General features: G+C 41.3%; 1 protein-coding gene across 6 annotated transcripts in view; it reads right to left on the reverse strand.

The window, feature by feature from the left end:
• LOC142092942 (lethal(3)malignant brain tumor-like protein 3) overlaps positions 1 to 16,524 on the reverse strand; it is a 51,289-nt gene that overhangs the window by 17,059 nt on the left and 17,706 nt on the right. For 3 of the 6 annotated variants that reach the window (XM_075173668.1, XM_075173670.1, XM_075173671.1), the window contains exons 2-11: positions 15,844 to 15,952; positions 12,450 to 12,538; positions 11,074 to 11,178; positions 10,291 to 10,426; positions 9,698 to 9,789; positions 8,546 to 8,697; positions 6,829 to 6,905; positions 5,299 to 5,384; positions 1,419 to 1,529; positions 104 to 218 (exon numbers count right to left, since the gene is read on the reverse strand). In XM_075173668.1, the coding sequence (XP_075029769.1) occupies positions 104 to 218; positions 1,419 to 1,529; positions 5,299 to 5,384; positions 6,829 to 6,905; positions 8,546 to 8,697; positions 9,698 to 9,789; positions 10,291 to 10,426; positions 11,074 to 11,178; positions 12,450 to 12,538; positions 15,844 to 15,889 (1,009 nt within the window). In that variant the 5' untranslated portion in view covers positions 15,890 to 15,952. Of the gene's footprint in view, positions 1 to 103; positions 219 to 1,418; positions 1,530 to 5,298; positions 5,385 to 6,828; positions 6,906 to 8,545; positions 8,698 to 9,697; positions 9,790 to 10,290; positions 10,427 to 11,073; positions 11,179 to 12,449; positions 12,539 to 13,597; positions 13,656 to 15,118; positions 15,291 to 15,843; positions 15,953 to 16,524 lie in introns of those variants that run through there. The other 3 variants (XM_075173666.1, XM_075173667.1, XM_075173672.1) reach the window with 2 other exon arrangements.

Here is a 16,524-nt window from a genome sequence, read left to right on the forward strand (position 1 = left end):
AAAAAAAAAGTTAAACAGATTTGTAAAACGCTCCCTGCATCTGGAGAGCAGACTGCACTTAGGAAAATTATTCAACATAACAATATGATGTCATCTACTTTACCTAGAGGGACTTGCAAAGCATGTCCAGTTTTTGCACACCAGCCTACTGGATGAACATCAGGGCTGTCTGCATCGACCCAGAAATCATAATTACGGTCCCAACCATCAAAATGTATCTAAAAGAAGCACACAGTCTCAGTGAGAGATACAGTTAAGGACATGACTCAGCTTTTATTTTAACTTCCCCTTTGTTTCACCTTGCTTAGCTTAGGGCTGATTCATTCAATCTTTCAGTCAAGCACAATTGTCCTTTGTGCTCAGTGTAACTATTTGTTTTCCTGACCCCTGCATCTATGTTTCACAGAACAACCAGATTCTGGCGACACCGTCAAATCACAGGGTCTGCAAGAAAGCACAGCCCATGGGGTGCTCCAGCACACTCTATACTCAAAGACTAAATCTATGCAAACACAATTGCTTATTTAATTGTTTTGTTTTCTGAGGATCCCAAAACACCATAAAAGCCAACAAGTTCGGTGAGTTTTGCAGTGAACAAGCTAGAATTTTCTGCTGGATGAAGGGACTAGTAATAGTTAGCTCAGATCCAGGTCAGCTTAACAGAGACCGAGGATCACTACAGTTTAAACGCTACTGGATTGTCCATGCGGCAGAGTTTCAAACCAATGTATGAACTGAGTATCATGCTACTATACATTGACAAATCTTGACTTCTGTTTGCAGTCACAGCGATGAGACTGAGAATCAAATGGCTAATGGGGAGCGAACTCCACTCCTGCCCACATAATCATCCTTCAGGAAGGAGACCTGTGGCCAAGGAGCCTCCATCAGTGCAGCCTGCACTTCAGCTGGCTCATACTTAATTTCTCAGAAGCCAAAGCACAACAGATTTTTCTGGCAATATATTTACGTGAAAAGAATTAGTTAAAATCCATTTATGTAACAAATTCATACTGGAGAATGAAGCCGCTTCCCACATGTAAACCCACAGGGTTTACCTTGCTTTGGGTTTTCCTTTAAGTATGCTAGGAAAAAAAAAATGGCAAGTAGCTTCCCATCAGCAAAACATTAATGCTGCCTTCACTCGCACAGATCACACAGAAACTGCTAAGAGATGGAAAAGCATGCTGTCAAACGTTATTTCAAAATAGTTACATTAAAACAGTAACTAACAATACCAGGCAATTCCATCAGATTTCAACAGGACAAAACAACAGAAATCATTTCCAGTTAGGCAGGCCTGTAGGCTAGATCATCTGCAAGGCGTTTGTTTGCTGCTCCTCATACCAAATGGGTATTTTTTCTGTACTGCTATATTCCTCAGCACAAGGGCTCTGCACTTTGAAGCAAGGTCATACCTTAATGCGATGGTCGTCTTTGTCAACTATCGTTGCCACTCTTATCAAGATGGGATTTCTTCTGTCCACAGCCTCTAACTTCATATTAACTTGGAATCCGTGAGCAGGACGCTGTAAGAGAGGATTGTAAGCAGAATGCTAAAAAGTCTGGGCGCTCAGAGCTAGTCACCTGCTCTGAATAAAATGTGCGGAAGTTTTCATCTACCATTCAAATGCCTGTGCAGCTTTGGCCCCTGATCTCACACGGCAGACTGATTCAGAGGTTAAAATCAGAGTTTCCTAGAGGATTAAGCTGTCTGTTTGTCGGCAGCCCAAAAGTACCCAAGAGGAAGCCTGAGCTTTCTCAGTGCAGAGGAGCATTTCACAGCCAGGGCGAGAGGCACTTCCCTAACAGAAAAAAGGCCAAATACTACCACAGGCTCCACCAACACACAGACTCCGCAGTCTGACAGCAAAACTCCCAAATACAGCAGAGAGATGATCTCACATCTGACAAGGACAGAGGCCAGTTCACCGCTGTCTCACACCTGAACACCTGAACCTCACCACTGCATGATGTCCCTCTTCACTACACTATGTGACATCCTTCTTGGCATCTGGATATTACAGAACTACCTTCATCAAGCAGATTACCATCTACGTCTTATGACAACAACTGCATCTGCTTGTTAACGACGACTGCTGAGAACTGCAGTGCTGGGACTCGAGAGCAGCTCCAGCCACCGGAGTCTCCCATCTGCAGTTGCTGACTTATCCTTCTTCTCAAACCTCAGTGGTCAAACTACTTTGTAAAAACTCCGGAATATCCTCCGACCTGATGCGTGCCCTTTGCAGCACCCACAGATGTAAACTTCTAAGTAACAGACAGCGTTTACCAGTCTTTCCATTTCTCTTTAAATGACTGACTGCAAATTCCTCCTCTGACCTCCGCAGCTGGGGGTTACGGAGCACTGAATACTCATTCAAAACACGTCCTTCTTCACTTCTGCACACAAAGGTCATGATTTTAGCAAGAGATGATAAATCACGTCTTTGAACAAGATCAGGTTAATGCAAAGATGATTATAATCACTCTTTCCTTAGTCTTCCTTACCCTTTTTAATGCCAGTAGCTGTGGGCGGGGAAGGAGGTCCACTTCTGAGCTAAGGGGATTACAGACTCCAAACCTCAAGTTTCTCTTTGATCTTTTCACCTGGACTCAGACATCTATCCACAGGCTTTCAGTCACACGACGCACCAGAAGCCAGACAATCTAAACTGCTTTTAGTTTTAAAAGCATCTTATTGAACCAGCCAACCTTGTTTGCCTTCCTTGAGGAAGGAGCCTGAGTGCTAGAGAACAAAATCCTGCCCAGAAGATGAGCAGGGCTATTTGTTTAAGCCTTGCTGAAGGGTTGCTGCCTTTTTGGCAATAGCTTATGAATGTTTTTGAATTGACAGCCCAAGACAATGGGCTGAAATAGTGATGCTGACAATCAAGCTGTCTCCTCCTGCATTTCTGGATGGAGGAGAAGGCAGAAATCCAGACACAAGATCTGCTATTTGTGCTGATGATCCGTGTCTTTAGACTACATAAGATAGCTCTTGAAAACTGTTAAAAACTAATTCAGCGAGAAATGCCTGTTCTGGCTCTCAACCCATATTTTTATGTACTGATTTCCTGTAATTGCTAGTTAGAATAATAATAATAAAAAAAAAAATCAATAAATGTGCCATGTATTTGCACTTCAGACCAACCAAGCCAGAAGAATAATGAGGATTGATCTGGAAAGAGTTCTATTAACTGTTGATATATCAAATGCCTTTTTTTTTCCCCATCTCGTTTTCAAAACACAGTCTTGGGTGCTGATTTATATTCTGGAGTTTCATGAGAGCCAGAATTGGCCCTGCTACTATTCTCTCAAAGCCAGATACCTGAAGGAGCAAAACAATGGCTCCAGAGATGTACGTAAAACAGGAAAAGAGGCAGACAAGGCGGTTGCCTTGGGAAGACACTTCACTTTGGAAGAATCCAAAAAACAGAGTATTCCTACTGAAAAGGCTCCCTGTCCTGAGCAAAGCCCTGTTATCTTCGGGTGACATTTCTCAACACATTTTATATTCCGAAAATCTGCAGAAAGAATGCCGTAATGACAGATTACTGAGGACTTCAGACTGGGAGTTTTAAATAGGTCGTACTTCACAGTTTCTTTTTGTATCACAAAGAGTTTATCTTTCCAAAATATTTGTCTCTACAAAACTACTTCTATTGTTCCTCTATTGTGTAGAAGACCAATTGCTGCATTCTTTTGCTCTTGTATTCTGAAGGTTCCCGTTTTCCAGCACTGTTGGGATTTTATGAGCACGGCTCAGAGAAGGGCTGAGACTACCCTGGGGGCAACAAATGTGTCCTACTGACAAGCTTCACTCATTATCCTGCGCACAGGCTCCGAAGTGCTTCACACGCTGCGGTGCATGATCGAAGATGCTGTCTGCCCAACTCTGGAAAACCTTAATCCAAGGGATGTTTTGGAGTTCAACTGTGCTGCAGATAACTCCAGCTGTGGCTTTACAGTTCTCTCAAGAGGCAAAGCCAGCCTCTTCCCATTCCCTGACACCATCTTGCAACCTACAAAAACTTCAAATGGACACCTGCTGAAATCTAGCAATTATCAAACTTGCCTGGCTGGATTTTTACCTCCCTTATCTGAAGCCTCCCTGATTGCTTTTCCTCCTCAGTCCCAAAGAGCTTACCAACAAAATATACGGGAGGGCAGCAGGTATTAACCTGCAACGCTAACTTCATTGAAAGGAAGCAAGACAAGTGTCACGATGGCACAGAAAAGTTTTTAAACATATTGCAAAGTTTAGCAAGGTGAGCCAACAGTGCAGAAGAAGCTGCTAAGAAAAAAAAAATCAACTTTAAGGTATGGGTTTTTTTAATGAAGTTATTTTGTTTTGTTTCTGCTCACAGTGAGCTTCCAAATAAAAGCACTGAACTCCAACATAAGAAGCAAAAGCTCATGCTTCCAAGGTTGAGAGAATCATCTTCTGATTTAGTCTGCAATATGATCTTACTCCATCGAGGATTTTGGCAGAGATGCTCTATCATCTGTTAGTATGCTTATTTCTGTGGAGGGCACAGCTGGCTCCTCCCTAGAACTAAGATCTATATTAGAACGTGTAAGTCCTTGATAGGAACTTCTCACTCTACCTTAATTCCAGCCTCATCAACCAGAGGAAGAAGGATTTGCACAACTGCAAGGTGAAAATATTTTAGAGAAGTTTTTAAAACTTCACGTGGAAGGGACATCTGATGGAGGAACTGCACACTTCTCATTGCCCCTCAAACACATACACACACACCACTCCTTCCTCCCTTCCCCACCAAATGTCTCCAGTGGCCGGCCAGTGATAGCCACTTTTGGCCCCCATGAAGGGAGAGACTGGAAAGCCTGTTCAACCAGCATCGATGTCAACTGGGAGATGCCCTTTGCCCATGCAGTCAGACCTCGAGCAGAAGACCATCTCTTTCTCTTCTCCATGCCCTTTCTGAGGCAAGGTACTGCCCTTCACACACTCCTCTGAAAGCTACAATTATCTGTGTGGACTGAAGGCTCCTCCCTTAAATCTGCTAATGGAGCAAGTGAAGATGCTTAGTCAAAAATCCTTTCCAAGACAGCTTTCCATGGCATGTTTTAAAAAAAAATCTTGTAGTCTGCTGTGTGTTTTGTTTTAGCAGCAGCAAGAGATGATCTTAAACTCAAAGTAAAAAAACCAGTTGCACCCTCCTGGCACAGACATGGTGAATCACCATCAAATAAAGCATCCAGCAAGAAAGGGTAGATAAGAGCCGTTTCCCCTACCCTCCTGATCTAGGACAATCAAGGAGATTCACCAACCAGTTTGAATGCTCTTGCTGGGGCTGCCTGGGAATTAGTTTCTTCCAAGTATTTCTCCCATGAGAAGGCTTTGGAATCCTTGTATCCTGAAAAAACAGAATTAACATTTAAGTAAGAAAAACCCACATTTATTGTTACAAAGAACAGAAAGGCAGCTATGTAACGCATGGCTATTACGTTAATTTAGCACTTAACAATGGATGGCGCTGGAAAGTGGTCTGTTTATTTATACACACCACTTACAGCACACACAGCAGCGCTGCAAGTTTCCCTAGCTTCTACACAGGGCTTTAACCCTGACCTGAAAAACCTGAAGGGTTCATTTCTGTACAGCTTAATCAATGCTTATTCTCTAGAGAGAGCTGCCAATTAAGAGCTAGTCACAGGATTCTGTGATGTGCAATGGCATCACTAAATTAATTTCCTATTTTATTAACTATTCTATGTGTGAGTGCCTGCAAGATTGTAGAAACTTCTCGTCTCCTACCTACTCACCCATAGCTGAGTAAAACTAGCAGTCTGGAGATAAAGGCTCCATTGCCGTTACCGTAATCTCAGACACCTACACGGGTGTGCTACTCTAACAACAACGGGATGTCTCTCCCTGGCAGCTACATTTAAGAAACTGCTCTACTTTTTCTCCCTTCCTATTTCAGTATTTTTTAGCCTCAGTATTGTTTCATTTTGGCAGGAGGGTGCAATGACTAAATGCACAGGACAGTCTGCAACTTGCTGCACGTAAATCTCTCAGCAGAGAAATCAGAATTGACTGCAGATTCTGCTGGGGGGACAGGTAATCATGATACGAGTAGGGGAGCTGCACGCCACAGCCTTGTTGCATTCCAGGAGCAGGAACAGATGCGGCGTTGCTGAAGAGTAAGCGTTTACAACCCCTTTTGCATCTGCAGCAAAGGCACAGAGACTAATTCCTCCAATGCAGAGGGATCCTGTAGTGCCACCCACTCTACTAAACTTGCTAGGCAGTAATTACAGAAATTCTTGCTCCAGGGCTGTCAATTTAGCAAACAGCAGACATAATTTTTTAATTTTTGGTATTTTTAAGGTGAATGAGCACTTCCAAGGCCTGAAAACAACACTGATTTTCCTGTAGGTTCTGTCCTTTTTCATTTGCCAACATATTCTTCATTTACTGAATTCCAGTGCAGCAGAAAGAGATGTGGCTTCAGTTACTCCTTCATTTCCAGAAATTCCATCTTATCATCTATGAAAGCATGACATTGATTCTTCTTTCTTCCAGCTCACCTTAAAGGAAATGCTGCAAATACTTCAAAGTTCTTTCCCTTCTGAAATCAAATTCAACTAAAAATTACCAAACTCCGTTCCCTTTTTTGAAAGAGCTATGAAACAAAAGAAAACGCACTGGCAAAAAGTATGAACAATAATATTGTTCAGTCAGTAGAGAAAAGAGTACTGAATGGAACCTGTAACTTGCAAATACGTAATCATGTGGAAGATAAAGCTTGCATGTTTTTTGACGGAGGCAGGAAATAAATCTCACTTTCAACATACCAGGTGGTGTTGTCAGTGGGGTTCCAGTTTCTTGGCAGTAGCCAACAGGACGAATATATGGGCTGCTAGCTTCACACCTGAATCAAAGAGGGGAAGTTGGCACCAGTCAATTTTAAAGCAAAAAGAAAAGCAGAATTTCAAATGCTGTCTGATACGCCTTTGCTGGGTTAGCAGATGCTTTCAGTGGGTGTGATCATGGTGTAAAAGACAAGCATTACCTCGCTAGAATTTATAACACCAAGTTTTCAAGGCGTTCAAGCTGCCCCAAAGGATAGGAAAATACAAAGAAGAATGTCTGATGCTTTAAAAAAACAAGAACAAAAAGCCCCCCCCCCCATGGACCATTCCAACCACAGTTCTGCCTGGACATAGATCATCCAAGCTAAAATGCAAAGGAAGAAAAGAAACAAAAACTTCATCCCTAACTGAAACACCATTGCTGTGGAAGAAGGGGAAATTACTGCTAAGGTCTTTGCCAAGAACTGCAAGTTATCCATTAATTCTAGCTGAAACCTAGTGGTACTCTGCCTGGTTCCCAATTTTATTGCATGTTTAGATCTTCTGAGTCCCTGAAGGAGGTGACAGGCCAATTTGAGACAGCCCCTTTTGTCACATCTGCTCCGAGGAAGGGACCAAAGCAGCCTTTCAGATCTAGGAAAAAAACTGTGTGTTTTCAGCCAAGCTCTACTTTGAATTTTTGTTTGCTTGTGTTTCCCATTAAAATTTTCAAATTCCAAACAAAACACAGCATGAAAACAAAGCTTCACGAGCTAAAATGGTAAAGGAATGAGATCTAAAGCCCTGCAAATGGAAACACCGGTGTTACAAAGCTTTGCATGACGTATTTATGGCAAAGAAAGAAAAGACCAACTTGCCACCAAACAGGTGCCTATTCTGAAAAACACAAACAAAAGGAGATAGGGGAGAGAACACAGAATACTGATCGAATCAGTGCTATTTTGATAAGCATGTGCCTTGTGTTGCTTTCACAGACAAATTCAAAGAAAGTTGCTCCATTCATGTAGGTTGGAAAACACGGACCAAAAAGAGAAAATGTTTCCTCGACTAATATTCCACCTGGCCCCAGCATGAGGGCAGGGGATCAAGATTCTCAGAGGCAGAACAACTGTGGTGCACGTCAGGACTTAAAAGCCTAAATCTTGGCAATCATTTTTATTTTTAAAGGGCCTTAGCCAAACTCTGCTGAAGCAAATGGAAAAGATTTTTACTGATTTCAGTACTGCCTACTTCCAAATTTAAGTTTGCAGAGAGACATGCCAACACCCACTACTAGTCCTGGAGGAGAGGACGTTACTAATTCCAGGTGGTGTCACTAGTGGCGCTTACTCTTCCAGAGTGGACGAGTAGGATAGGATAACACCCTATCCTCCGCCAGAGGAAGGATAACACGAACATTCCCTGACCTGACCCAAGTCAGCCAGCTGCATTACCTCAAACGCTTCTCACCTTGAATGCTTCACGGGTAGTTCAAGCTAACCCCACAGTGAGCCAACTGACGAGCACTCAAACAGCAGGGGAAGCCACTGGGCAACTGGCACTTTGTAAAAACCCCAAGTAATTATTCAGATGCTTGAAAACTGATTTAAGATCCCAACTTTAGTGACTACATTTAAAATATTAGGTATTATCCTTAGTGGAAGAGCGAAATAAACCACAGTCTACTTGCAGACATATATTACAAATAGAATCTCTTTACCAGTAGTCATAACTCTCATCCCAGTTATCAAAATGAATTAGCAGGCGGTTATCCACCATATCCGTGATGGTTGCGACACACATCAGCGACGGATTCTTCTTGTCCACTGCCTCTAGTTTCATTCCCAGACGAAAACCAGAGGGTGTGACAGGCTGAGAAACAGGACATCAGGACAATCAGCCACGTTCTAGGTCAGGCCATTTAAATTACCCTCATAAACTCATTTGTTGCAGGCTGTAACCCCAAAACCCACAGACCAAACCACAAAACCCACGGACCAAAACACATTATAGTTACTAGCAAGAGGTCTACAGACAAGATTTCCATGTGTTCTGGCAACGACTGTTACTATTTTTAAAAAAGAGCTGATGCAGCTCGACTAACAGAATCGCCAAGTACACACCACCACTACAGATTCAAAGGCTAAGATGCACGCGCCTTGCAGTGATGAGTATTGGCTGAGCACAAGCGTGAGCACTGCAGGTCCTGTCTTATTACTGGAAAAGTGAGAGAATCTTCAAGGAAAATAGGTGACTGAGTCAGAAGCAGAGCAGAGCTGCACAGTTAGGCCCTGATCCTACTGAAGTCAGTGCTCTGTCCCTCTGCAGTGTCAAATCCGCCAGACCGTGGACTTTGTGTCACCTGAGTGACACAAATGGGAGTGAGTGTTACACACGAACTGAGGCTAACAACCAAAAAGAAAGCAACAGTGGGTGAAGGATGAAAAGTGCTCAAGATCCATAGCCTCATAATAAATCCCATGGCGCACATAAGTATGCTGCTGGAAACCAGAAATTATTTTGGAAATGATTAAATTAGAGGAAAGTGACACAAATATCTTGACTGCAGGGACACAGCAAAACAGACCGTTGTAATATATTTTATAAATGGTAGAGTAAATCTTTTCCTCCAGTATTAAGGAGGAAGGGAAATACAAATTCTCTCTCTGGAAAGTCAGTGACTGGGGGAAGGAAGAAAAATTGTACTAGTTCCCCATCTTAAAAATAGATCACAGCAGGAAATAGCTTGCATGTGATTGTACCATGGCTGTACCTCTGACATGAACATATTAAAAACATATAAATATTCTGGTCAAAACTCACTTAGCATCAAACCTATTTGAAACGTCTTGTATTCAGTATCACCACTTACAGTGCTGAGGGTCTTAAAAAGGCTTTTTGGAGCTGCTTGAGCTTTGCAATTCTTCAAATAGGAAGTCCAATTAAATTCTCCCTCCTTGAAACCTAGAAAGAGAGATAAAAAGATTGTTTTACATAGCCCCGTTACATTCAGATTGGTTTTTCAGAAATGGAAATTACCTGGGAAGAATATGAACTTTGCATGATAATTGCCTTTCTACAATCTTCAGGGGTTATGCATTTCAGCTAAAACGTATCTCTCTTTTTCACTATAATGTCCAATCATTAACCTCAACCTTTAAATGTTTCTAGGAAATTGAATGCAGGAAAGAAGCAAGTTCTGAACCCCAAAGAGACTCCTTGCTTTACACGCTCATCCAATAACGAGTTTCTAACTTGACTAACAATGTCAATCTTTGGGAATATCAAAAGGGAGCTGTTTTGTTCTTTTGTGATTCACTATCTTAGTCACACTTTTTCCCTTCAAGCCACTCAGATCGAGTTCCACAATGAAATCATACTAAAAGCGAAACATGCAGACCCAGAACAACTAGTCCTTAGTAGAATTTATGGTTTCTTTTACATAATTCTATTTTTTTTTCATACCTTTAGGAGGGAGCAGCTTATGACTTGTTTTTTCACACCAGCCGACAGGATGGATGTCTGAGGAATCAGCATTAACCCAGAAGTCATAGCACTCTGGATAACCATCAAAGTGTAATCGCATTCTGTACCCTTGTACCTATAATGAGGGGAGCTCTCATTACCATAAAGGGTCATAAAGAAGTTAAACACTAATCAAACACTCCTTCCGTATTTGGATTTACAGAGAAAAGTAAATTTAAGATCTCATTTATTTCTTGAAAGTCGAGTTTTATTTTCCCTCATTTACGTGTCCCAGTTTCCATGCTCGTCTTTCCTCACTTCAAACAGTTGAAAATAAAATTGGTCAGTGTAACTTCACTGGCCTCCTATTCCATACTCATGCACATATTACTGTGCAGCAATATCTGGAGTACAAATGCAGTCCGAAAACTTTTATGTCTATACCAGACCAACACAGATTTCACCTAATTGAAGAAGCATAAAAGCATTTTGACTTGCCTATATTCACTAAGTCTTAGGGCCTAACTGCATTGTTCTTTTTCATATTTGTTCACTGCATGCAATTAATACGTTTACTATTCTGAGTTACAATTGCAAAAATCTGACAGTAGGATTTCAGGCATAGATCCTTAACCACATAACACTATTCCTTCGGTGTCACCCTGAATTCCTACTAACCATTAATTAATTAAAGTACTATTATTCTTATGTTTCTACTTTTTATTGAAAAAAATCATAAATGTACATGGGACTTTTGGAATCAAACACAGGAAAAGCAACTACCTCAGCCACTGTGAGAACACAAAATCGAGAGGGGTGTTCAGGATCCAGCCCTTCCAATTTCATTCCAACTTTAAATCCATTTCGGCCTTGTGGGAATGACTGATACTGTGGGGGGGGGAGAAGGAAACATTTGTTTTTAATTCCTAAAGACAAAGTCCATTGCAGAGCAGTCATTAGACATACTTAAGGCTTCAAATTTTCAACTCGGAGAAGAAAATTCTATCACTAAATGATTGCTGCTTTAATAGACAGGCGCAGGTACAGACATCAATAATGGCATGATCACCATATTTCAGATTTACTTGTTATTCTAATTAATCTCCCAAAAACACTGAACCACAAGCCTGTTGCAATTAGCTATGAACAAATCTTTCAGCAAAAGCAGAAACGAGCTCTATTCAAACACAAACAGATCCCCTTCATAGCCCGATGTAGGAGGGCTGGCAGAAACGAAGAGCCAGGAAAGCTAAAATCGCTTTGCCTGTGTCAGCGCGAGGTCAGCAGTCCAGGCTTTCCCAAAAGGTAACTTCTCATCTTCAAATGGTAAACGGGACAGGGCATGTTTGATCTGGAGCCCATTTACACAGTCATTCCAGGAAACATTTGGTTTTTTTCATTTATTTGCAGTCTTAATCCAAATTAAACATTTAAAGTATAGTAAAGGCTTAAAAGAAATCTGAACTGGCATTGCAAATGGCTTATAGCATCCACTGCAGTTACCTGACTTTCCTTCTCATCTCACTCTGTAAGGTGCCAACAGCCCTTGGCTTTGAAGAGCTCACTGGGAGCTGAACTTTTAATGTGGGCTGGTGCACTGGAATGCAGAAGCAGCTTCATCAAGGCTAAACTCACCCTCTTCCACCTTCAACGCATCAGACTATGAACGAACACAACTTCCACCCTCCCTCATAACAGTCACTTCTCACTGAGACAATCGACAGCATTCACAGAGCTAACTGACTTGCAGTTTTCTACAGAGGAAGGGTGGAAGGGGTGTTGTACAACCACAAACGAAGCACAGGACATATGAAAGACATTAAGCTGTCCCTCTCCAACATTACTTGGAGATTGCCTAACAGCCCATTTATCCAGAGCTACCCAAAGCAGATCGAAACAGTCATTGTTTATTTCTGAGTGAGATTCAACCAGCATTTTTTACACCCTGGTCTGGGATGAGACAGGGCAGATTCTTGTTTCCACAGTGCTTCAGGGCTGGAAACAAACATGTGGGGGTTTTACTGCCTGCTTGCACCGAAACAACGGTGCAAATGTAACTGCTGGCTTGAGGGTAGTCTCCAATCCCACCTCCACTGACTTAGTAATTCTGTGACGTTGCCCGAGAAAAACATAGCAAGAGAGCTGAAAAAGCCGCCAACCTCTCTGAACAGTTTTAGGGGAGCAGCTGGCATCCGTTCCTCTTCTAAGTAGGAAACCCAGTTCCATACCTTCTTCTTTCCAGGAACAACTAAGCAATCAAAAACAAAGAGAAAAATGAATGTTTCTCTCAGATGCCTCCCGCTCTGCCCTCTCTTCTCTTTCTCCTCCCACGTACACGCCAACGCTGTTTTGCTGTTGTACCCCAAAGGAGGCAGTGTTACCCAACTTTTGAGGAAAGGTATGAATTCCAGCAGTAGGAAAACTGTGCTCATTTCTCATTAAAAAAAAAATTTATTATATCACAGGTCAAATGAATTGTGGCACCCGGATTGCTGGCAAGCTGCCCATGGAAAGTTGCCACTGTAAAGTCTGGACAAGATATAGTAACTTAAAATTGTCGAAAAGAATTCCTTCTCCTGATATTTCACAGAGGAATAAGGGGTTAGATATAAACTAAAAGACAGCACAGAGAGGCATATAATTGCAGCTGAAATAAACCTAAAACAAAACAAATGAAAAACCAAGTGAATTTTTGTTCAGGTCACAAGATTTTTTTAACATATATATACACATATATTTATAACCTTCTAATATCACCATGCATCTACTAGAGAGGCAGCTACCAGTACACAGACGATGAAAACAACAACTTGGGCAGGTGCTTGGATTCATTCTAGTAGGACCACGGTCATACACACAGAAAATTACGTTTTAAATGCATATTAAAAATCTCCCCCCAGTTTACATATGCTAACTCCTTTAGGGTATATAATAAATTCAACCCAAAGTCTGTAATCAATCACATGTTGTTTACAACTTATTTTCTATTCAGCATTTGTAATCTGTGGCTATGAAGCTCTCCAAAGTCAATGGAAAAATATTCTTACTGGCTTCACTGAGCTTTGGATCAGGCTGCCTCCTTCTAGATCCTCTACACTGTGCCCGTCATGCAGGCAAATCTAGTATATTCTTGCTAATACATTTCAGAAGACTGACTGTGGTAAGAGGGTTATGTACCTAATAAGCTATTCTGAATGTGAAATGAGCTCTACTGTCCTTTCCTCTTCTGTTTACTATTATTCATTTTATAATAGCTAGTAAAAAAATCTATAAACATTAAAGAAAAGAGACTATGAGCTTAGCTCACCTTGTTTTATTGGTTTAGTGTTTCTGCGGCTTTTCATATTATTTGATTTATTCTTCTCCTAGACACAGATACGTTAAAAAAAAGTTTAGCAATATTGTTTTTTCCTCCCTCTTTGATCATCTCACAATGCAGGTACAATAAGGATGTAACATGTAACTAACAGGACTATTAGCTAGCATTATTTTCTTTTGAATAACCCTGCAAGAACATTAGTAGGGTATGTTACATATATAACTGATCCTGCAGTATCCCAAAGTGCTTTACAAATTATTTAATATATGCTACTAAATATGCTTCATTTAAATATGGCTACTGAAGAGCAACATGGGCCCAAAATCTCCATTACAATACACAGGATTTGCTTTCTGCAATGCAGGATTTACTGCTCACGTAAGCAACCTTACTGTAATGCTCCGCTTTCCTTTTCATTTCAGAGGTTCTTATGTCCATCTATACCAGGGAATGGATACAGAAACAAAATATTTTATGTATCCCTGAAGGAAGCAGAAGCTTCAAGTGACTACTGTCATAGATGAACACCCCAGAAAATGTGGTCTGCCTGTGTCACACTCCGAGCCAGATTGCCATTCACATTTCTTCTATGCGGTTTTCAAACTCATGTTAATTCATCCAGGGTTGTCATTTCTCAAAGCAAACCAAAAAGGGCAAAATCTGAAATGCAAAGCTGCCTGCCAAACATGCCCCAGAAGAGACAGGGGGGCAGTTTCAAATGAGAAGGGGAAGGGGGAAGAGACAGAATGCAAGTACTTCTGAAAACATACGTACTTAAAAACATCTTACACACATCACAGAAAAAAGCTGAGTAACAAGATGAATTAAACCCTTCATGACATCAGAAGTTTCAGCTTGCATTACCAATGAACACCTACCCCAGCGTCTCTGCACTACAAAAGCACGTGCAATATATGAATATAAATAAAATGGCGCAGGCCTGAGACGCTATGCACACGGTAGCAGAGTGCAGGCTTGCACAAAGAAGGGCCCCTAAAGGGAGTAAGCAGCTTAATAACAGTTAAGAAAAGATGAGGTCAGGACTGAGGTACTTCTACTCATCCACCATTAATACAGGTTTCTAGTAGTGTAGTGAGCGTACATGCAAGGACCTAATAAAAAGCAATCAAACTCTGCAGTTTGACACTAAACTTCAGTATCACATAATAGTACTTGACTGTAGTTAGATAAAGTATTTTTGGAGGCATGTGTTTTTATTACTGTGAAATACACTTGGTGCACAGGAGTATAACTACACCTATGAAGATGCAGTCTGAAATCTTGACTTTGACTTCGACTTCACATGAGCTGTTCACCCTTACGACTCCTCAGGCTTCAGAACAGATATTTCTCATTACTGATGTAGATCAGGATTAGACCCAGACCATTCCGATGGGTACAAAACAACCTCCCGCAGCTCAGTTTGCATTGCACAGTGAAATCTGAGACACAGAATGGTCCCTGCTCTTCACAGTTCTCTTCAAAGAAAATACATGCAGCCTCATTTACCTCATCCTCATCTGCATTTTCCTCGTCATCCTCAGACTCCAGAAGCAGCCTTCTCTTCCTTCTGAGACGTTTGACAGGTCTGTCAGCCTCATTCACCTGACAGCCACTGCTGGTATTAAGATTTCTACTATTTCCCCTGTTTCTGCAATCATCTGGAATGTCTCTGGTATCACTAAACATCCAAAATTGAAAACAAAATCAAATTAAAAGTGCAACACTACTCCTGCAGTACGCCCAGTGTCTCTGTACCTCTTTGGAAGAATAAGAATGCCTGGGCTGAGAACCTGAGAAGTGAATCATGTTTGCAGGATTTGCCAGATATATATCTTTTAAAAGCACTCCAACGTACTGGCACTGCTCTCACCTCCACAGCAGCTCGAGAGGGTTTTTAATTTTGCCTTTTTACAACTCTAAGGAAGTTAAGACATCATCCTTATCTGTAGGATGGGGAACCGAGGCACCAAGCACACAACCAGCATTTCCACAGGCTGGGAAGAGAAATGAGGACCGAGCTCTCGAGCGGAGCTTTCCTCTGCCGGGCATGGGAGCCCCAGGGGTGACAGGAAGGTCATCGGCAGAGCTGCGCAGGTGGCTCTGCTTCAGCCATGACGCGGCAACACTTGCTCTGAGGGTTTCATTCTACTCACAGCAACACTTTTCTCTAGCACAATGTTCTCTTTAAACATTTTTAAACACAGAACAGGAAGAATGTGGTGTTTCTTTACCTGTCCCTGTGCTGTTGGGAGCCTGTTTGAGTACAAAACTTTCCATTCTCAAAGCAATCCATTTGCTCACAGGTTTGGAAATGGGAGCAGGGCAGGTCTTCTCTGCGAACTGCAGAAGCAAAGAAAAAGACAACTATTAAATGAAAATGTTAAAACACCTTTCATGCAATTAGTTCTGTCAAAGTCCTTTACAAATTTTCATTAAGTGACCCTCAGTATCCCATTGTGAGGGACGTAATTATTATCTGTGCGCTGGCACATAGAAAGAGTGTACCACCTCATTAAAGAAAAACCCCTTTTATCTGTAATATTTTAATTTTAGAGAAACCCTGCCCCCTGTAAAAGTGATAAAGGAGAATATAAACTCAAGGCTACAACCAGGACATAGTTACAAATCTTTTTATATTTCTTTATTCCTAGTAACCCTCTAACTTGAAAGAGAAATGTCAAACAAGTCCATCTTGTTTGGATACTTTTAATGCAGTTGGTTAAGTTTAAAAAATTCAGCCTTTATATACACTTTGTATATAGGAAAATCCTTCCTAGGCAGCCTCTAAAAATAGCACATTATTGATGGGAGAATAGAAACAATTATTTCTATATCTAGCAAGGGATATATATCAATCTTTCATCTGAATGAAAGCATGAAAATGTAAGGAATAACTCCAATATATCATTTAT

Source organism: Calonectris borealis, chromosome 25, assembly GCF_964195595.1.
Source record: "Calonectris borealis chromosome 25, bCalBor7.hap1.2, whole genome shotgun sequence".
In the NCBI taxonomy this organism is placed as follows: domain Eukaryota; kingdom Metazoa; phylum Chordata; class Aves; order Procellariiformes; family Procellariidae; genus Calonectris; species Calonectris borealis.